This window comes from Eleginops maclovinus, chromosome 5 (assembly GCF_036324505.1).
Source record: "Eleginops maclovinus isolate JMC-PN-2008 ecotype Puerto Natales chromosome 5, JC_Emac_rtc_rv5, whole genome shotgun sequence".
NCBI classification, from domain to species: Eukaryota; Metazoa; Chordata; class Actinopteri; order Perciformes; family Eleginopidae; genus Eleginops; species Eleginops maclovinus.
This window is the reverse complement of record NC_086353.1, coordinates 2,102,906-2,126,007: the sequence shown is the minus strand read 5'-3', so window position 1 is coordinate 2,126,007 and position 23,102 is coordinate 2,102,906. Positions and strand designations below refer to the sequence as shown.

At 41.0% G+C, this 23,102-nt stretch overlaps 1 protein-coding gene across 1 annotated transcript; it reads left to right on the top strand.

Annotated features, from left to right (window-relative positions):
- The first annotated feature begins 2,026 nt into the window (after positions 1–2,026).
- Positions 2,027–23,098, top strand: LOC134863992 (protein dachsous). Its single transcript, XM_063882712.1, has 27 exons — positions 2,027–2,205; positions 3,107–3,175; positions 3,584–3,747; positions 4,508–4,555; positions 4,635–4,724; positions 5,134–5,220; positions 5,579–5,686; positions 5,783–5,896; positions 6,590–6,683; positions 6,759–6,877; positions 8,545–8,718; positions 8,805–8,933; positions 9,834–9,989; positions 10,737–10,917; positions 12,272–12,405; positions 13,582–14,532; positions 15,507–15,632; positions 16,446–16,697; positions 16,774–16,872; positions 17,032–17,204; positions 17,349–17,500; positions 17,738–18,045; positions 18,844–18,954; positions 21,137–21,324; positions 21,996–22,093; positions 22,168–22,326; positions 22,913–23,098. The coding sequence occupies exons 1-26, from the start codon at positions 2,124–2,126 to the stop codon at positions 22,197–22,199; spliced, it is 4,239 nt and encodes a 1,412-aa protein (XP_063738782.1). The 5' UTR covers positions 2,027–2,123; the 3' UTR covers positions 22,200–22,326; positions 22,913–23,098.
- The last annotated feature ends 4 nt before the right edge of the window (positions 23,099–23,102 follow it).

Below are 23,102 nucleotides of genomic sequence, written 5' to 3'. Positions count from 1 at the left end.
GGGAGCAGACTCTCGGGAAAGACGACGACCGAACAAGAGACAAAAAGGGAATCAAGACTAAATACACAAGGGTAGTCACAAGACAAGACACAGCTGGAAAGGGGAGGAGAAACACAGGGGTAACAGGTGAACACAATGACACAATCAGGCACAGGAGGTAAACTTAGACAGGGAGTGAAGCTAAACATGACACAAGAGGGGAAAACATTTCAAAAGTAAAACAGGAAACAGACACAAAACAAGGATCATGACAACTCTGTTCTACACCTGAGCGTTGAGGTAACACAAGAGAAGAGCAGTGGAGCTCTAACAGCTACTTCGATTAATATTCAAACCATCAATTAAAATATTTTACAGTTTGCAGAGACAATTTGCAAAGAAATACATTAATGTGAATATCTTTCTTCGCAAACACAATAAAGTTAACACATCGATGTGTGAATAAATGACCTTAAACTCAATGTTAGCACATCACCTGATCCCCTGCAGCAGCTCAGAGTTTGTGTTTGAGGAGACAGCTGTGTGAAGTACCATGAATGTGGCAGATGGTGGGTTAAAAACTGCGACCCTCACTCACTGTGAGGCAGAACGACCAACCCATAACCACAATGCCCTGTTTTAACTGAGTAACCGTTTGATATAGATGAGAGCAATACTTCACCACTTGGTGGGGTGAAACATTGCATCCTTTGGTTGGCAGTAAAAACTGATTCTGTAAAGAAAAAAATACAGCTGACCGACGGTCAGACGGGCAGACAATTAAACACCGTCATTGGAGGTCGAAGATCGGCGTCAATATGTAGTTAAATTAAAAGCAAGAGGGGATCCATGTCCTGTCGGTCTGCAGGTGTTGAGTGTGAGGCAGCAGGAAACTCTCAAACTGCTATTTTCTTGGCTTGTCAGTGTCTTATATTATTGCAGTCACTACTTTGACTTTTAACATTTACACATTTACTTCGACGTTGGCATTATTAGCATCCTGCTGTAGCTGTGAGGAAGGGTTGCCCACACCGGGGTCCCATTCATTAGGATCTCTGTGGAGGCCTGAACACAGATGTTCTCTTATATCGTCCTTCATTTTTGTTACAGTATAGAAAACTAGGCATGATTTAAAAAAACTCATTTTGCCAGGCAGTGATGCTCTCAACTATTGCAAATGTAATCTATTTTTTGTTTAGCATTATCTTCTACTTTTTAGCCCAATGCCATGGTTAATGTAATGAGCAACTTTCTTCCAGCCTTCCTGAGCTTTTTCTGCTTCCTCATCATCAACTTCCTCACGGTCTGATCTTAATCCCCTTTCCCGTAAGTAGAGATCTTATCTTCCGGCTGCCCCACCTTCAGGGAAAGCATCTTCTCCTTCTCAGCAGCCGTTAGCTTCTGTTCAGCGCAGAAATCCTGGTCCGGTGCAGCTTTGATGTTCCAGGCCTGAATTGTTTTGCACTGCTCTTCTTTAATGACCTCCGATTGTGCTTTTTCTGCCTTCAGTTTTTCAGACAGATCCATATTTCCCTTGGTAGCACAGTGTTATGTAATATATCACTATAAATGTTGAGTCAGATGCTTGCCTACGCACTACATTTTTCCAGGCTGATTATTATTTGATAATGATTGAATTGTTATTATTTGATGTTTAGTAATATGTGTTTTTATTTTACCACTTAAACTTGAATCTCTTCCTTTTGGATTAGTTTTAGTTTCTAACTTCTTACTGGAAAAGTTTGTTTTCAAAGAGTCATTAAACATGTCATATTACTTATATAACTATATGGTTTAGCGTGTTACAGAGGGAAAACACAATACAAATCACATGATGGGAACAAACACGGTCAAAATGATGTTCTGAACACAGCAGCCTGCTTTATTTAGAGTTGAATGTAGCCCTAGCTTCTTCCCCTGTGAAATTCAAACCCAATTCTCTCACACATTTTCAGGGGAAAAGAAACTCAGGCGTTACAATGATACTTGGCACAGTCCACCATCAGTGATACTGTAACTTTACAACCGGCCGTAAAACAAGATTGCTGGAAAGGGGAGGAGAACTGTGGGAATGGACTCTCAACACCAGAGATTCAGGTGATTAGTCCTTTTTTCATGTTTTGGCAAAAGACAACGAAGCAGATATGGACACCGTTGGTTTGATCCGGACGGGTCCTCTCCTCATTTTCTCCATTTTTGTGTGTGTCATTACTGGAAGTCCTCTAGGTGAGTGAAGCAGTCATGGGTGGATATCTTCGATTTGAGAAACCGATTTAAAACCTGAAATCCTAGGAAACATGAGAATTACTTTTGTGGTGAAGGTGCTGGATTTTTCGTCACATTTTTAAATGCTGATTGTTTCAGTCCTCTCAAAATCAGAGAGGAATACATACAGTGACTGTGGTTTAGGGCCCAGGACAGTCTCGGGAACCATTATCACGAACACTAATGTGACAGATCTGAGGCAGAGGGTTTGAATAATGTACAATTTAAAATGTAATGCAACTACATTACAGATAATCAGGAGTTGGGCTGTTCGATAACTCACATCAAGATACAAGGAAAATGAACCGAAATATGTTTTTAATAGTTTGAGCTTCTTCTGATTTCATTTTGGACATGATGCTATTTCTTTACACTGCATAGAGTGTATGTATGTGATATGTATTTATTCTGTGGGAACGTACATACAACATATCATCCAGCCGTGTTCATAAAGCATTGGGGTTGATAAATCTCTCACAGGCGACCCTTGCCTTTAAGTCCAACGCTGATGACTTCACTTTATATTTGTCAGTTTCATCAGGCACACCTATAATAAAGTTTTGATGTTTCAAAGTCCATTGTCAGGTGCTAGCACAATGCTAAATGCACTCATAGACACATTGTTTTTAATCTGATCACAACACTACATTATACACACAGGAGAATGCTACCATGGACTTTAAAGGGTCTGTTTTGTTTTCATCACATCTTGTACCAGACTATTTTTATGTTATGTCATTGTTGTGGCAGAAATCTAAGCAATGGGTATAGCAGGGAGCAACAAAAACAAATTCTGCATGCATGTGCAGAAACATTTCATTTGAGTCTATTCTCCAATAAATTGTTTGGGGTTTTTTTCTAGGTACTTCAGTCATAGATTGTGGTCAGGATACCAATAAAGTTGTGGGTACAGTGGATGAAGGATATACAGGTGAGTAAGGAAAACATTCATTTTAAATTGCAAACTGCAGCTGTGTCATTTTACAAAACATTAAGGTTATTAAAAATAGAAATCATCAAAACTCGTTTGAAAAGTGATTAATGTTTCATCTGTTCTTCATAACTTCTTTCACTCCCACTTCATGGACTGTCTAAATAATGATAATACGGTACATTCATGCCATGTGAAAGGGTATTTACAGAGACTTTGTATTGTTGTATTTGAATTATATTTCTAAAACATGCTTCACAGTTTCAATAAGATCACGTAGAAGGAGAAATACCTGTGTTTGTTTTCTTCCTGACGTCATCATGAAGGGAGAAAAGGGGCTTTATTTGTGAGTATATGGAGATATGATATTCCTAAAGTCCTGATCACAATGCTCCCATGATGCTGCAGGAGATGTGGAGCTGGTGACTGGGATAACAGCAGGAAACAATGTGAAGCTGGTGCCCAAAATCTTTGAAGGTCATCTGGAGTTTCTGGAGCTGAGCTTCACGCTGGGAGACACCAGCGCTACTGTTCGCACCAAGAAGCCGCTGGACGCAGACCAACTGGCAGCCGTGAGTCCAACTAAACCCCCCGTCTCCCTCATTCATACGCTGCAAATATGTCAGGGTTTTCTTTTAAGATCAACACAAAATGAAATACCATGAAATAATAGGGGAAATCCAGGTGTTGCAGCAGCACAAAAACAGACATGAGCACAAATACATAGAGAGAACTAAAAAATAAGATGTATGTACAAGAAATACAATTACATCTACTTCAAAATAAAATGAAGACAAGAGCAACAGGGGTGTGTGAGTTTCAGTTTGGGTATTCATTAGCATGTCTAAAGTGTTTAAGGTTATTTAATTTTCATCTTGGTTAGATATTGAAAAGTCAACATTGATTTGAAAGACCGGATGAGTTACTGTAATGCTATTTAACTGAAAGCCACACATTACTTTTAAGGCAATTAAGGAAACATTCACATTGTTATACTCATTTGAAAACTCCACACGCATGCCCTTGTGTTCATCAAAATAGATTTGCTGGTATTATTCATTTTATCTACGCCAGAGAGATTTCATATAAGTTATGGGGACATAATCCCACTTTCTGTATGCTCAGCTGATGCTGGCTATCTTTCAAAGTTAAAGTCACTTCAGTGCAAAATGTTCCATTTGTGTTTTGCATTTTCTTTTCTGAGCTTGAGTTGAGAAAAGTTAGTTTTAAACGTCAGCTTTCTAGATACTCAAATTCTATTTAACACATTTTAAAATTCACTTCTGCTCCGAGTCCTGTGCGTCGTCTCATCACTTTGTTCATGTCTTCCAGAGTGCCTCCGTTTTGTATTATTCTGTCATGTGTGACGGTCCAGTTAAGGTGGGTGACATTTAAAGATCACAGCATTCAGTAGCTTAACAAAACAAGATACTTAAAATAACGTTCTTTACCTTTGCAGTACAACAACTCGCGCACAGTGAAAATCAACGATCTCAATGACCACAGTCCGGTCTTTGAGAAGAAGACGTACACCACCAACGTCTCTGAGGTAAGTCACCGAAGCTGTGGACAGGCTGCCCAAAGTGTCTGACGCAGGCGGCATTCAAATGAGTTTAAGGAGATAGATATAGTAGAAGTGTTCAGGCTGGAAGGACTTATAGGAACAGCAGCTCATGCTTAAAGCTTTGTGCAATATGAACTCCCGTGCATTACCAGCAGGTCCCTTTTTAGAAAGAAATACCGCTACTTATTTTCAACCATGTTGTTGTATTATTATTAATACCGTGTGCCTAGTTGTTTATATTATATGTAAGACTTCTCTTTGTACTTTAATCTGCACTGTACCTTTGCTGTTGAAATGTCGTACATTTCCCCGTTTCAGGGCGAATGTCTGATTCTGATTCTTGATCTTTGTTATTTTCATCTGTCGGTCATTCCAGTCTTTTCTTTTTTTTCAGATTCATGACGTGGGCAGCATGGTTATACAAGTTACGGCTAAAGATGGAGACAGCACCACAGCGAACAACTTAGTGACATATTCCTATGTAATAATGAAATATATTGTTTTTATTTCCACACGCAACAAGAGTAGAGTAGCTTAAGACTTGTTTTAATAAGAATCAGATATTCGTACTAGGCACAATCTTTTTGCGGCACTGTGGCGGAGAGCAGATGTGTGAAGAGGTTTTTCTAACATGAAATCCTAATGGTTAAAAAATGTGTCTTTGGTCATTTTGTCAAAGTGTGACTGTGCCTTTCATCTAACTCACAAAGAGTGATGGATTCCTACGACAAAAAAGGGCCAACATTGTGATGCTCATATCATTATACTAGAATGTTTAAGTCTCAAAACGTGTCATGATGTGAAACCAAAATCTGTAATAGTTATTTTCTTCTTCTAAGGCACCAACCTCAGAGGACTTTAACTTGTTAAGCTCAGGGGCTTTTACTTTGAAGAGACGTTTAAACTACAATTTAGTCCAGAACTACAACTTCATTGTGACAGCCCGGGTAAGTTAACATAAACACATCAACTGAAACAGAATTATTTGAAAGCCATGGGGACATGAGTACCTGACGGCTCTGTGCTGTCTGTGTTGTCTGCAGGATAACTTTGGGTTAAACGACACGGCCACTGTGACGATTAACGTGGAAGACTTTGATAACTTGAATCCCTTCTTCAGCCACAACATCTACCAGGCCTTTATTCCAGAGAATCAGGTGAGTCTCTTAAAGAGGCCCTAATATGCTTTTTGGGGTTTCCCCTTTCCTGTAGTGTGTTACATAGGTTTTAGTGCACGTAAATGGTCTCCAAAGTCTCTAATCCCAGAGGGAGTTTCTCTTCACTATCACATTGCGATTTTATCAGCTAGCGCTCCGACACATTGTACGTTATAGGCTAAGGGGCGGGACATCTCTAAGTGGTTGACAAATCACAACAGAGCCGGCCAGCTAACCAATCAGAGCAGACTGGGCTCTGGTTTCAGACAGAGGGTGAAAAGAGAGAGGTAACAGAAAGAAAAATAAAGAGCTTTCTGAACATTAAAGCATGGAGACATGTCCCAGGAGAGACACAAAATGAATATGAACCAGAAAATAAGCTGTCCTCTTTAAACTTACAAATATCATTGAAACAACATATCTTATGCACTTGATTATAGATCTATTCTTGGAGCTGAAGTTGAACCTTTCAAACTGAAAAAGCTAAAAATGACAGGCAAAATGATTAGAACATTCTAGGTAGTTGAGCAATAAATGCTCAAATAGTGATGAGGTCGTGCTGCATTTTTAAGAGCATTTTGGGAGATTAATGTGTAACTTTAACATCGCTGCTCGTGAAATAGTTAAATGTTCTTTCATTTTGTCTGCTGAATGTTGCTTTTTATAAAACCCCTTTCATATTACATTTTTCAGGTTGGGTTTTTCCGGACCATTGAGCCGGCGGCGATAAAAGCTGAGGACGGAGACAGTGGGATAAACATTTCTTTAACTTACAGCATCAGCACAGGTAAACACCAAACAAAGAATCTGCTATTTGGGAGACAGAAACACAAAATGTTTAACATGGTGCTTGTTTGTTTAGTGTCTCCAGAGAAGTATCAGAGTCACTTCAACATCGACTCCAGCAGTGGGGTTGTGTCTGTGCAGACTCTCTTAGACAGAGAAGAGCTGAGCGTCAGCGTGATCACCATCAGCATCAAGGTACTGACGCCTTTATCTTTGGACCTTCATGGAGGATAATGTAAAAGATCTAATCCCAGTCGTGTTGCAATTTTAAATGACATTAAACAATTACAAATATTGTTGTCATTATTCTTCACCCAAAACATATTGTGGAGTTCCTCAGGTATCAGTTTCAGGTCCCTCTGGGTTTTTCTTTTTACAAAATATAGAATCGGAGGATGAAACCCTCTTTATTAGTCACATACATGCACACAGCAGAGCACACACAGGGAAATTAGTCCTCTGCATTTAACCCATCCTAGTACTAGGAGCAGTGGGCAGCTATCATGCAGCGCCCGGGGAGCAATGGGGAGGGGGGATTGGAGGTGTCCGGTTCCTTGCTCAAGGGCACCACAGCAGGGCCTAGGAGGTGAACTGGGACCAAATATATCTCATCAAGGTACTGAAACTTTCATTTTTGGTCCCTAACGGAGGATAATGTGAGAATTTAACAAAAACATAACAAGTTTGCTGCTTTTTTTCTGGTAAGTTAAAGTGCATCGATACTTGTAATTACAGAAGTTGAGTATCCAAATATTCCGTATATACTATGGGTCAAAGGCTGGTAACATCTGTGCGATTCATTCTAGTTTCTTTGTGATTTGCAGCACCAAAAGCTTGGTAGCTACATAAGTAAATAGCTAGCTGAAACACACAAACATGCAACATGATACACATATGAACATTTGCAAATGTTACATGTTTTGCTGTTTCTGCACTCTGTTTATAGTACTATATCATTTGTGTCATTGCACCACTTTATGGTTCTGTTGCTGAAATATCAATGAGCGAAAGAAAAAGCCAGAGTTGTATTCCCTTTTTCTTAATACCTCATTGTAATATAGCTGTTGTGCCCATTATTATGTTGTTGTTGTTGTTGTTTGTGAGCACTGGATGATGGCACAATGAGGCACAGGGTATTTTGGTGACCTCATGTGCGGGTGATTGGGACTGGGAAGAGCAACACATTTTTCAGCGTGTAGCCACACACGCCGTTTGTCGTTGGAAAATAAATGGCATTGAAAGCAAAAACGTGGTGGTAAATGGCAATTACACGCGTCCGATTCGTTAGGCCAGTTCAGCCAGTCCCTGCTGACACTGCGTGGCAATAGTTACCACCATAGCTGTATTGATTTATGTTTTCCTGCAGTGGGCTTCTGTAAGCTAAAAACACACCTTTTGCACTAGCCTTCACCACCTAACTCCCACCATCTTCTTCTTGCTTTAACCTCTGTGTTTGTTTTGAACCCTAGTATAAATTAATAAATGATCTGTTCGCATAGTTCTGATAGGGCAGTATGTAAAGCGTCTTGGAGTACCGTAAAAAGCGCTATATAAATGTGATTTATTGTTATGATTAAGCTATTGTCGGGATTGGGAGTTCACAAAAATGTTACATATCCAATTTCAATGTAAATGAACCCGCTTGCAAAGAATATATTTAAAATGAATACCATATTGATGAATGTTGATGATGCTGCCCCTTAATGCTTACGCGTGTTAAAAGATGACGTCAAATCAGACACGTGTAAGAGAATGCAGTCACAGTGAATCAACACATGGCTTTCATCTGGATGCAACAGATCACAGTTCTTATATCAAAAACGTCTTCATTTATGTTTATCCATAATATTTTCTCCCTGCAGGCGGCCCAGACAGACGACAATTTGAAGACGGCTTTTGCTTCGGTGTCCGTCAGTGTGGAGGATGTGAATGACAATCCTCCAAAGTTTAACAAGACAGCCTACTCTGTAACTCTCCTGGAAAACTCTCCTGTGGATGCTGTTCTGTTCAAATCCGTCGTCACTGACCTGGACCAGGTGGATTTTTTGAAATACTGTATATCTTTGGGAAATTCTCATTAATTCCTCATTAAGTCATTTGTTCCATGATTCTCTTTCCACAGGGAGGATTTGTGGGAACATTCCGAATCATTCCGGATTCTGCTCCTTTCTCTGTCGGTGGTGATGGGACGATCAGAGTGAAGAACTCCACAGCTCTGGACAGAGAGACCACTGAAAGATTCACATTTCAGGTAAACATTAGCTCCAAACCATCAGGTTCCTACCATAGACACACTTATTTAAAAAAGGTCACAAATGTTAGGGATTTTTTTAATACTACTGTTGTGATTTATTAAAACAAACAAACAAACAATTTTCGGTAAAAATGTAATGACCAGCAGATTCATTTACAATTGGTGCTCTAGTGTATTTGGGGTAGCATGACAGTAGCATGGGGGAGTATTAAAAATAAAGGTGCTTGTCCATGGTTCAAAATCACCGATCGCAAAAATTAAACAATATCACATTTTATTTATAAAGTCCGACATTTTCACCCTCTGTCTGAAACCAGCGCCCAGTCTGCTCTGATTGGTCAACCACTTAGCGATGTACTGCCCCTTAGCCTATCAAGTACAATGTGTTGGAGCGCCAGCCAATAGAAGCGTGAGTGGTACATAGGGAGGTCTCTATGTTCCGGATGTAAACAAAGGAGTCCAATGGAGGCGTTTACTTTGTGTCAATGGTCTTTGTGAGTGTGTAATGCGTACGACAACCTCTGCCAACATGGGAGAGTTCCCCAAAAAAAAACACAGATAGCGGAGAAAAACCAACCAGTACTCCCAATTAAGACAGACACTAGATGTTACGTGTATAGATAAATAAAAAAGATTGACGATTCAAATGGTGATTTTAATGTAAACTACATCTAACAAAAAGACAGTGAAGCTAATTGTTGTTTTTAATCGCAGTTTGTCAATTATTGTTTTTTAGTTCATATACCCACTCTGCTATAACTATTTCAAAACTGTGGGAAACAGACAGTGTTGCTTTGTGAGTGGCAGCCCCAAAATCCCACCATCTACAGTAGAAAAAAACATGGCTGCATCTGTTTACATTGTGTGCTTTACTTTGCTGTTCTTTTTAATCAACAGATCGAAGCGAAGGAGACGAATCCCCCATTCCAGGCTGTAACGGTGCCAGTCAGCGTAACTCTACTGGACAAGAACGACAACAGTCCTGTGTTCACCAGTAACATGTACGAAGGAAAGGTGTATGCAAATCAAACAGCGGGGATGGGGCTGGTCCAGGTGAGTGATTACACAGTTGTGCTTCATATCACTCAAGCATGTTCTGAATCTGGTTACAATCAGCAGAATATCATAGCTCATTTTTACAATATCACTCTCATGTTTGTTAAGTGGCCAGCTTCAAGGGATATATATGATATTCTGATTGGAATATTTTAAAATAACATAAAAAAGAGAGTTATATTTCAAATTAAAATACTTAAAATAAGAAATCAAAATCATTGCTGAAGGTTGTTCACCAGAGAAACAATATGGAGTTCCTCAAGGTTTAATTTGAGGCCTCTTCTTTTTTCAAACTGCCATATATTTGATGGTTAAATCTGCCCTTTACGGCTAAATCTTCTATAACTGATCCCGATATTTACACTAATTAATGGCATGAAGTGTAACATCTGTATTTTTTAATGTGGCCCCTAACTTCTCATGTTTTTTGTCATCAATTAAAAAAATTGGTCCAGCATTAAGCGAGCAACCAGCAGCAAATTAGACTGCAATGTTATAATTCAGACTATGAACACTACTGTAATCCTTTATTAAGTCATGTAATCAGTAAAGGCTCCACATAGTTCATTGATTGCCTTCTGTAATGCTAGTAATCATCCATCTTTAACTATGAAATCCTTATAGTATGGGATTGTTTTAGCTTTTTTTTATCATTTATTTCTGTCAACACTTTCTCTGTCATTTCCAGTTGAGTTTTTTTAACACGCGCTGTTCAGAGGCTAATTTGTATTATTTATCTCAAAGGTTAAGGCAGAAGATCCAGATGCCGACAAGAACGGGCAGATCAAATACTCGATTGAATTTGGGAACGACGCCGACTACTTCTCAATCGATGAAAACAGTGGAAACATCGCACTGGCTAAAACCATTCCCCTGGAGGAAAACGTGGTATTGGAGTTCCCTCTCTTCATAACAGCCAGAGACGGTACATCTGAACAATATCTCTCTGAATATCCAGCACTTTCACTCTTTCTGACTGTGATTTATTAAGGGCTTAAGAGATAATCAGATTTAAATCAGGACTTTTTAAGCTATGATGGTTTAGTGGCTCAAAGCTGTAATCCTACTGTAAACATCAAAGTCCTTCAACTTAAGTTTCTCGAAATTCTCCCTGTGGTCCGGACTCATTTTAATGACTCTATCCTCTTGGACTTTGGCTCTATAAGCATTTTAGTGACTGATTATAAAATATATCTATCACAAGACACATTGGTGATCTCAGCCTGGATTTACAACCTCTCTCAAAAAGGCTTTATTTTATTTTTGTACTTTTCCATTAACTTAGTAAACACCTTAAGACACAGACAAGAGTGCAGTTTCACACAGCAGTATTTCACAGTACTTGAATAAACACATAGATATACAAATATCCTTAAATAAAGGACAAGCATCGCTACCGTTGAGCATCCCCTATAAAGCTGTGGTTGAATCAGAGGGAGCTGCGTCCAAAACAAATGTCCAGCAGTCAAACCAGTTTTCGGTGTGATTGTTCCGGTTTTTAAAGGTGTGTAAAATCTAGTTTCACATAAACACTCTTTTTAGAAAGAGACAGGTAAGAACATTTTGACTTGTGTTGATTTAAATAACCGAAACTATGAGCAAACATGATCGTGAGCAACACCCTTTTTTTCCAATAATAAGAGAAAATGACAAATCGCAAAAAAAATTTCGGTAACACTTTACTTGAATGGGTGTTCATTAGACTGACATAACATTGTCATAACCATGACATGACACCTGTCTTACACATTAATGAATACTTATGACAGTTGTCGTTAAGTGTCATTCGGTAAGTTATGTCACTTTTGATGCAAAGGTGACATTGTTTGAGATGTCCTTGTTATGACAACTTGACATAAACCAAGACAACAACACCTGTCATAAACATGTCATAGCAGACCTCCACATATGACGGTTTAATGTCGCGCTAAGATATCAAGCTAAACGTTTTCCTTAAGTTTGACAGTTCGGTCTGCTATGACATGTTTATGACAGGTGTTGTTGTCTTGGTTTATGTCAAGTTGTCATAACAAGGACATCTCAAACAATGTCACCTTTGCATCAAAAGTGACATAACTTACCGAAGGACACTTAACGACAACTGTCATAAGTATTCATTAATGTTTAACACAGGTGTCGATGTCATGGTTATGACAATGTTATGTCAGTCTTATGAACACCCATTCAAGTGAAGTGTTACTGAACTTTTTACAAGGTCTCAGTTTTTTCAGCCACACTTAATATTATAGCTCTGATAATCTTCCCCACTCCTCTTATAGGCGGCACGATATCACGCTCCTCCTCAGCACAGGTGAACATTCGTGCTCCAGGTGACTCGAAACCTCAGTTTTTACAAAAACTGTTCCGTGGCACCGTAGCAGAAGAGCAGGAGCCAGGAGTCGTTATTCTTACAGTAAGTCGTTAACGTACAGTGTATGGATTTATTGTAACGTAACAGATGTTTTTCTTGTAACATTTTCAGGTTCATATCAGTATGTAGTGTCTCTCCTGGGACATGTCTCCGTGCTTTAATGTTCAAAAAGCTCTTTATGTTTCTCATACTGCCTGTACTGCAGCACCTCCTTTCACCCTCTGTCTGAAACCAGAGCCCAGTCTGCTCTGATTGGTTAGCTGGCCGGCTCTGTTGTGATTTGTCAACCGTTTAGAGATGTCCCTTAGCCTATCACATACAGTGTATTGGAGCGCTAGCTGATAGAAGTGAGAGTGTTACATAGTGATGTCACTACGTTCCAGAAGTAATTAAAGGAGTCTAACTGAGGTGTTTCAGGCAGGGGGGAGGAGTGTTTGAGAGAAACTCCCTCCGTTTACATGCACAGAAACCTATAGAACACACTACAGGACAGAGGAAACCCCAAAAGGTATAATAGTACCCCTTAAAGAAGCTAGTGAAGAATCATTTTAACTTCCTGTTGTTCCTGTTTGTGCGCTCAGGTTAACTTCCTGTTGTTCCTGTTTGTGCGCTCAGGTTAACTTCCTGTTGTTCGTGTTTGTGCGCTCAGGTTAACTTCCTGTTCTTCCTGTTTGTGCGCTCAGGTTAACTTCCTGTTCTTCCTGTTTGTGCGCTCAGGTTAACTTCCTGTTCTTCCTGTTTGTGCGCTCAGGTTAACTTCCTGTTGTTCCTGTTTGTGCGCTCAGGTTAACTTCCTGTTGTTCCTGTTTGTGCGCTCAGGTTAACTTCCTGTTTGGGCGCTCAGGTTAACTTCCTGTTGTTCCTGTTTGTGCGCTCAGGTTAACTTCCTGTTGTTCCTGTTTGTGCGCTCAGGTTAACTTCCTGTTGTTCCTGTTTGTGCGCTCAGGTTAACTTCCTGTTCTTCCTGTTTGTGCGCTCAGGTTAACTTCCTGTTCTTCCTGTTTGTGCGCTCAGGTTAACTTCCTGTTCTTCCTGTTTGTGCGCTCAGGTTAACTTCTTGTTCTTCCTGTTTGTGCGCTCAGGTTAACTTCCTGTTCTTCCTGTTTGTGCGCTCAGGTTAACTTCCTGTTCTTCCTGTTTGTGCGCTCAGGTTAACTTCCTGTTCTTCCTGTTTGTGCGCTCAGGTTAACTTCCTGTTGTTCCTGTTTGTGCGCTCAGGTTAACTTCCTGGCTTTATCTGCTGAGAATCCTCCGACTCTCACGGTTGTCACAGAAGACGACAAGTTTGCCATCTCCAACAGAGGAGAATTCTCCACTAAAGTGAAGCTAGACTACGACGAGGCTCCACACAACTACTCTGTGTCGATCTCCATCTCTGACGGAGCTCACAGTGACATGGCAGTGGTGGAGGTTCAAGTCGACGACATCAACGATAACGGTCCTGTTTTCACTGCGAGTTCTGTCACAAAATCAGTCCCAGAGGACGCAGAGCTAGGATCCAACGTGACTGCTGTTCCGGCTACAGACAAAGACAGCAGCTTCAACAAGGAGATCAGATACTCCCTGAGAGGAGGAGAGGGGAGGTTCTCTGTGGACGCTGTGTCTGGGATGGTGAGTGTGGCAGGGGCACTGGACCGGGAGACTAAGGCTGAGTATGGGCTGCTGGTGGTGGCTGAAGATCAGGGTCGCCCAGCTCGGTCCGCTACAGCCTCCCTGCTGATCCAAGTGTCCGACGTCAACGATCACATCCCAAAGTTCTCCCAGGCTGAGTATCAGGCTGAAGTCCTGGAAACAGAGTCAGCGGATTCAACCCTGCTAACCTTATCAGCTTCAGACCCGGATGAAGGATCAAATGGGAGAGTTACGTACAGTATTTTCCAGCAGAGTCCTTCTTCAGACCTTCCTGTGTTTGAGTTGGACTCTTCCTCCGGGACTCTGCGGCTGGCTCAGCCTCTGGATTACAGCAAAGTGAAGGTGTATAGGCTCCTGGTTCAGGCCTCTGATGGCGGGACTCCCCCTCTGGTGGGGAACAGCTCTGTGGTGGTGATGGTGAAGGACGTGAACAACAACCCGCCTCAGTTCAGTCAGGACAAATACGATGTTGCGGTGTCCGAGAACCTGGCTGGTGGTTCGTCCATCCTGAACCTGGAGGTCACTGACAGAGATGAGGTGAGCGAAATAACAAAAAGGGATTTGGTATTAGATCATACTCCTCTTGTTTCTTACTGAAAATACAGGCTGTACTTTTTTACAATGAGTACAGAAGCAGGTCATTTATGTTGAGTTTTTTTTTTACTTCAGGTTCTGATGTCAACATTTACATACAAACAATTAAGAGCTGAAGCCTCTGCTATTAACATTTAAATATATAACCTTTCTTTCTTAAAGGGAATTTGGCAATTAAGAATGAAACAACAGCGTGGATTGTAAAAAATAAATAACGTAAATTTAAATGTATGCTACTTTGGGAAAGATTTGAGAAATGCTTGCGTAAGAGCGCTACCTGCACTGCTAATAGGTTTGATCTGAGGTGATTTTGGGAAAACATTACAGTTATTTGTATTTGTATATCTAAGGCACTCCCTTTTGAAACAATTTCGTCTGCCTTGTGACACTGATAAACAAGACTTTGCCTTTAAAACCATTTATCCACAAAACCACTAGTGTAATACTGCACTGGATGCCTTCAATCTTAGCACTCATGTACCCTTAACCATGAAGAACTTACCCCTCCTCTGAATCCAATGATTGTTGAAATATATCTGAAAATGAATACCTCTCTTTGTTATTTCCCAAATTGTTTCCAAAGGAATCATCTCAGCTTCCAAAGCTGTCGATCTGGGAGCGTAAAAATAATACAATTAAATACACAACTCCAAATAATGGATGTATGGTTTATGATCTGTTTGGTGAAAGACATCCAGTTATATTTGTATTTGCAGTAGCAGCTTCTCTATCTTAAAGACCAGCAGCAACAGTTTGGACCTTGGCACGTCTGCTTCACTCTGACGTCATTTATCAGGACTATCCCTGTCTTTTTTTAGATTATACTGCATGATCCTTCAGATGTCATTTCAGTGCATGTGATTCCCTTTGACTGTGAAGTCAGCAGAGTTATTCCACACACTTATCTTCTTCTTCAGGGCGGGTTCTCTGAGGGTTTCTTCATCTATAACAACGACACCTTCCACATCAACAAACAGGGTGTGGTCTCACTGAGGAAGGACGTCACTTTGGACAGAGAGAAAAAGGACAGCTACATGTTACAGGTACAAAAACAAAACAAATACAGTCTGTCCAGTTCTGGTGCAGCTCCATGGAGCTATTTTACTTTCCTAAACTTCTTCAAGTAAGAGGAACTTTCCATTGTTAATAGACAGAAAGTCTGACACGCTATCAGAAATGCACTTGTTGAGATCAAAAATGCGCTGAAATGAAAAATGAAATGAATTTAATGAAAGACAAAACAAATTGTAATAATAATCAAAGCAGTCATTAAGTTGCGGTCGACAAAAAGCAACACTGTTAGACTCTCTTCCACACACACACACACACACACACACACACACACACACACACACACACACACACACACACACACACACACACACACACAGAGGTGAACAGGTGATTATAATTCCGCCCATATCCATGTGACCCAAACAAACCAACCCATTGCGATCACACAATGATATCCTATAATAACCCAAACCATTCCCAAAAATATAAACTAGTACAAACATCATTTTGTATTAAAACAAATCGCATCACTCTGTAGGCTTCATGACAGTGTGTCCTAACGGCTGCTCCCTGTTTTCTTCACAATTTCTTTCAGTTAGATTTGAAAATATGAGTGAATATAACTTGGTTTCTCATAATAAAATCCTAACAATTCACCCAATATTTTTGCAGTGTATTCACAGGCCAGCAAAAAAAGAGCAGTAAAAAGAACAAAACTATAATAAATTATAAATATGTATCGTTGTAAATAAATACATTTTAAATAAAATGAATGTGAAAGTGTCGCAGAGACCCTAAAAGCCCTGTATAGATACCATGATGTTGTCTGTACGTGTGTTCAGGTGGAGGCGGTGGATCAGCTGGCAGACGGGCTCAGATCCTCGGCTCAGCTCAACATCTCCGTCCTCGACTACAACGACAACACCCCGCAGTTCCCGAGCATCCCGGACCCGCTGCAGATCCCTGAGGGCGACTACTCCGAGGAACATCCAGGAGAACTTCTCATCATCGTGCCCACAGACGCCGACCTCGGCCCCAACGCAGAGGTCACCATCTCCCTCCCCTCCCCTCACCCCCTGTTCAGATTCAGAGAGGTGAGGCCATGAGAGAGTGCTGGGGAGATATTGTTGAGTCAGTGCTCAGGTTTTAAGATCACGTGTACTGTTGCAGGACGGGATGCTGCTGGCTGTCGGCCCTCTGGATCGGGAGAGCAGGGCGACGTATGAGCTGGTAGTAAAGACCTCTGATAAAGGCAGCCCACAGAGGGAGGTAAGAGAGAGACAAAGGAGAGAGAACATTGGATATTTGAACTTGAAGCTATGATTATGAACTTTATTAACATGTATTTGTTGAAACTGTAGCTTGCTTGGTTTTGGCTCAGCCTTAAAGTCAACAATTGCGTAAATGAAGTAAACTTCTGTGCTCCAGAACATCACCACCATCAGAGTGAGTCTCGTGGACGTCAACGACAACAGACCCGAGTTCAGCTCCAGGGGCTACGAATGCAGCGTGCTGCTCAAAGATGCCAAGGAGGGCAAACTGCTGCTGACGCTGTCTGCCTCCGACAAAGACGCCGGGAACAACTCGCTCCTCAGATACAGGTCAGCTGACTCAACGCCTGATGCTTTGAATACTAAGTCTAATTTCAAATGTGAAGAAGTCTATAAATTGAACTCCTGTTTCTAAGAATGGATCATTTATGAATGAGCTCCCACAAACTCTATTTTCTTTCTTCTCTGTCTTAGTTTCTCCGAGGGAAGTTCTCCATATCTGGCACTGAACAGTGAAACCGGGGCCGTGACCTTGACCTCTGACCTTGCCGATGTAACAGAGGACACCACGCTGTTACTGACGGCCGCGGCTACAGACCACGGCCGACCCCCGCTGAACTCCACCGGTCAGTGTGACGGCATCCTGTAACTCAACAGAAACTCAAGTAGCCTTTATTTCATTTTCGCTTTCAGCGTCAGGAGTTCATTTATTATTTAAGAAATATTATAAGTTTAAAGAAGAAGTGTTTAGATACTTTACTTAAGACAAAGATGGGTATTTTGGAAACGAATAGGAAACCTTTTTGTTGTATTGATAGTGGATTGTTGTGTTCACTTGGTGCTGTGTTTTTGTTTCCCTGCAGCTGCTGTGGTGGTGAACCTGAGGGTCGCCAACCTGGTGGCTGGCGTGGCCTTCCATAGCTCCTTCTACAACTTCAGCTTCCCTGAGAAACAGCCGGCGGGGGGGAAGGTGGGGAGGGTCTCCGCCTCCTCGGGTACTCCGATTTACGACGTCACTTACACGCTGAAGACACACACCGACCTGTTCTCCGTGGACGCTAGTGGAGCCATCCTGAGCAAAACACAACTGGACCGAGAGGAGCAGGAGTGGTACATCCTGGAAGTGGAGGCAGTGGACACACGCTCCCCCCCTACATCTGCCATTGCAATGGTACAGTTCATTTTCTTTACTGAGGAAAGCATAACCTGCAGTGAATTGTATTTACACAGTGCTTATTAACTCTGATACGGTATACTCGTGTGCAGTTGTAGTAGATTTACTCGGGTACAGTATTAAAGTACACATTTCATTACATAGCATTTAGCTGGCACTTTCATCCAAAGCAAAAGACTAACTAAACGGGTCACTTTGTGCTCTGGGTAATTGTGACGGAAAATTCACTTTTTAACCATTTACACAAACAACCAACCGACCGACCAACCGACCAACCAACCAACCGACCGACCAACCAACCAACCAACCAACCGACCGACCAACCAACCATCCAACCAACCGACCGACCAACCGACCGACCAACCGACCAACCAACCGACCGACCGATGAACAGAGAAAATAATCTGTTTTTGTGATTGCTTACTCTACACACATGAACTACTCTAATTGCATGTCATAACAAGTGAGTTGCGATCTGGAAATGTGATGAAAAGTTCTACAAATGTTTCTTTTACATACAGAAATATATTTTAGAAAGGGGGATGAAACCCTCCAAAGTTTAAACGTGTTCCTAGACTCGACTCACCTTATTCTAACAAGTATCCGCTCTTACTGTAAGTGGTCAAAGAACTGGGATGATTTTATAAAGGTATAAGCAGGAGAATGTAAGTAATAGCTGTGTATCTGTAAGGATGCTGGGCTTGTGGGGAAAGATGTTTTTTAAACGGCTTCTAAAAAGAACAGGAAGTCCTGGAAATATATCTTCAGTGTTTGAATTATTTTCCTCTCTTTCAGGTCAGAGTGGAGGTGGAGGATGTGAGCGAGGCTCCACAGTTCTCCTCTGAGGTTTATAAAGCCTCTGTGTTCAGCATCGCCCCGTATAAAACCTCAGTCACCGAAGTCAAGGTAAAAACACCCAGCTTCTGCTCTAGGAAAACATGTCATATTGTTCACATGGAGGAGCGATCAGTGTAATAAACGGCAGTGAGATAAGAGGCGAGGCTTCACGTCACTGTGATGAACTTTGGACAGAAACACGGCCGGCTGTAGACTCTGAGACCTGGTTTCCATGATAATATTTGATCGTGCCACACATCCTTTACCGTTCGACTTGTAGTCAGTCAATAACACAAAAACAATCAGGCTTTATGTCTTCTGATAGAAGCAGGAATACTACAACTTCTACACAGTATGACATCTCCTCCACACATTCATATTTCAATTAGTAACCAGAGGGGGAGAAGTACTCAGATCCTGTACTTGAGTAAAAGTAGAAGTACTCAGATCCTGTACTTGAGTAAAAGTAGAAGTAGAAGTACTCCGATCTTGTACTTCAGTAAAGTAGAAGTACTCAGATCTTTTACTTGAGTAAAAGTAGAAGTACTCAGATCTTGTACTTGAGTAAAAGTAGAAGTACTCAGATCTTGTACTTGAGTAAAAGTACTCAGATCTTGTACTTGAGTAAAAGTAGAAGTACTCAGATCTTGTACTTGAGTAAAAGTACTCAGATCTTGTACTTGAGTAAAAGTAGAAGTACTCAGATCTTGTACTTGAGTAAAAGTAGAAGTACTCAGATCTTGTACTTGAGTAAAAGTACTCAGATCTTGTACTTGAGTAAAAGTAGAAGTACTCAGATCTTGTTCTTGAGTAAAAGTACTCAGATCCTGTATTTGAGTAAAAGTACTCAGATCTTGTACTTGAGTAAAAGTAGAAGTACTCAGACCTTGTACTTGAGTAAAAGTACTCAGATCTTGTACTTGAGTAAAAGTAGAAGTACTCAGACCTTGTACTTGAGTAAAAGTACTCAGATCTTGTACTTGAGTAAAAGTACTCAGATCTTGTACTTGAGTAAAAGTAGAAGTACTCAGATCTTGTACTTGAGTAAAAGTACTCAGATCTTGTACTTGAGTAAAAGTAGAAGTACTCAGATCTTGTACTTGAGTAAAAGTACTCAGATCTTGTACTTGAGTAAAAGTAGAAGTACTCAGATCTTGTACTTGAGTAAAAGTACTCAGATCTTGTACTTGAGTAAAAGTAGAAGTACTCAGATCTTGTACTTGAGTAAAAGTACTCAGATCTTGTACTTGAGTAAACGTACTCAGATCTTGTACTTGAGTAAAAGTAGAAGTACTCAGATCTTGTACTTGAGTAAAGTAGAAGTACTCAGATCTTGTACTTGAGTAAAGTAGAAGTACCAGAGTGTAGGAATACTCTGTCACAGTAAAAGTATTCTAAATGTTCCTCCAGTGAAAGTAGAAAGTACTCTCCTCTAAATGTACTTAAAGTAGCGACAGTAAAAGTAGTCATTGTCTGATTGGTCCATTTCAGAATAATATCTCTATGTTTTATAATGATTGATCATTAAAGTGTTCTCAGAGCTGGTAAAGGTGCAGCTAGTTTGAATGGCTTTGTATACTGCAGGGTAGCTGCTGGATTTACTGCAGGTGAACTACAGTCTGATTTAAGGGCTGATTATATTTACCATCATTCATCCAAATCTGCCTAGCAACTAAAGGGAGTAAGTAAATGTAGTGGAGTAGAATGAATTGACGTTGAGTAGAAGTACAGAGTAACACAAAATGGAAGTACTTCCCACTTCTGTTAATAATACATTTCCTTTATTTAACTTATGAAAGGTTTTTTCCAACCACATTTCCTTCTTTTTGATATTGTAAATTCACTTTTTAATATATTTGTCCCGATTCTGATTCTTTACTTTTTGCAGCCACTCGTTTACTTTAGGTCACAAACAGTCATATAGAATACTACGCCATAAAACATGTCATAAAGTAGAAAAACACCTGCTGGTTTTATGCGTCTGGGAACCGGTCCTGTTGCTGTTTTAATGAACATTTGATCCCTTTTTACTCTCCTTTTGCCTGAAAGTGTTTCATAATTAGTTATATAAAACTACAGCATTGAAGATCTAAAGTCTCTGGCTCCCTCAACAGTCCAACATGCGAAACAATATACTGAAGAAGAATTCTAGGATAATAATAATACAGCTGCACACTAACTGAAGTAGAAACTGCTCAGTGAGCAGCGGTGCAGGGTGTGAGTCTCTTCAGAGGTGTCATGTCTCCCCCAGGCGACGGACCCCGATGCGGGGGAGCAGGCTCTGCTGGTCTACAGTCTGTCGGCGGACAGTCTGTTCTTCGACGTGGATCCGTCCTCCGGCCTGCTGTACGTCATCTCAGTGGAGAGTCTCTCCGGACTGAAAACCGTGGAGGTGAAGCCACCGACCCCCGGGGGCTGCAGGCCACAGCCAGGGTGGAGGTGAGGGGGTCTTTTTGTCTGTGTTGTTTTATGAAGTGTGTGATATTATGGATCCCTTTTCTTTTACATGCAAACCAAATCTACCTACTGGTACAAATAAAGAACCTGATCATTAGACAGGGATTCAAATGCAAATCAGAAATGGAGTTTATTCCAGGTTGATTCAGAAACACAGTGAGAGGAACTCAAATGCACAAGCAAATGTGTAGGAAAATCAAAATCAGGAAATGTCTTTTGGTCCCGCAGCGAGGAAATGTAGGCGTTACAGAAGCAGATTAAAGAAGAAACTACATATTATATAGAAAGAGAAACGTTTGTTAACTAAGTAGAACAAACACCACGTTTAGAAAAGCATCATAATTAAATAAATGTTTTATGAGAATGTGCAACTACAAAAAGAACAGGATTTAATATCGAGATGTAAAGTATATCTGTATTAAAGTCAAACATGTAGATCAATCAGAACAGGTGGGGTGACACGAATTACAATTTCAAGTGTGCAGAAAAACTTCATGAAAATAAACTCAACTTATATTAATTCAGGTTCATGATAAAGCTAAGATGTGAACAAATCTCAGTGTCAGGCCTTTCTCCTGCACTAATCCGTCTCCAATCAACATAATGTAGATAATAAAAACACCCCCCCCCCCCTCTCTCTCTTCTGCCCCCAGGTGGAGGTGCGGGGCGGTGCGGGCAGCGGAGACGTGGTCGTCATCTCCGTCAACCAGCCGGTCAACATGGTGGAGAAGAAGGTCCCGCAGCTGGAGCAGTGAGCGGGGTTCCTCTCGGGCTTCAGATCGTGTGGAGAGATTTCTTTAGGTCACTAACACGTGTCTCCTCCAGGTCTCTGGGGGCGGCTCTGGACTTCACTGTGAAAATCCTGGAGGTGTGGAGCTCTAACGGAGGATCGTCCAGAGCAGCGAGAGCCGCCACCGCCCGGACTCTGATCAGCTTCCTCTCTGAAGACAGAGGGAAGGTGGTTCCCGCCGAGGACGTGACGCAGTAAGAGTTTTACATCGTGACGACACTAAGTTGTTACATGAAACCTGAGGAAAATATTTACTTCATTTGGGTTTTTGACAGTTAATTATTTAGCATTATTGCATTGTTGCATACAAAGAGCGAATAAAATATGATGAATTTTAAAGGTGAAATATCCAATATTTGATTCAAGGTCGATTGACAGAAAATGAATCGGCTACCATTTTGATATTTATATTTTAGGAAACCTGCTAAATCACTGCATGGCTCCAGATTCCTAAATGTGAAGATGAGCTGCTTTTCTTTTGAACAATATGAATAGTTGTTATGTTTTGGTAATCATTTGGTGGTTTGGGAAAAACACAGAGCATGAAGGCGTCCCTTTGGGCTCCACTGAGGACGGCATTTCTGATTCTACAGATTAATGGAGGAAATCATCAAATACAAAACTGGAAATCATTAAAAATACCTTTCACATTTTAAGGTCATTTTTCAGATGATGATTACATACTTTCTACTGAAGCAAAGTGTTTACATTTTAACTAGTTATTTTTGCAGAGCGGTTATGATACTTTAACTGAACTAGAGGATCCCCCCCCCCCCGCAGGAAGCTGCAGAGCAAGGCGGCGGCTGTGAGGGCGGAGCTGGTCAAAGTGTTCGGGGACGGGGTCCACTTCGACGTGGAGATAAATCCTGAAGGCCCCGCCTCCAACCAGGCTGTGCTCATCGCTCTGGGCGTCCTGCTGGCGCTGAGCATGCTGGGATTGATCGTTTCTGTGGCCCTGATCATCAGGTGA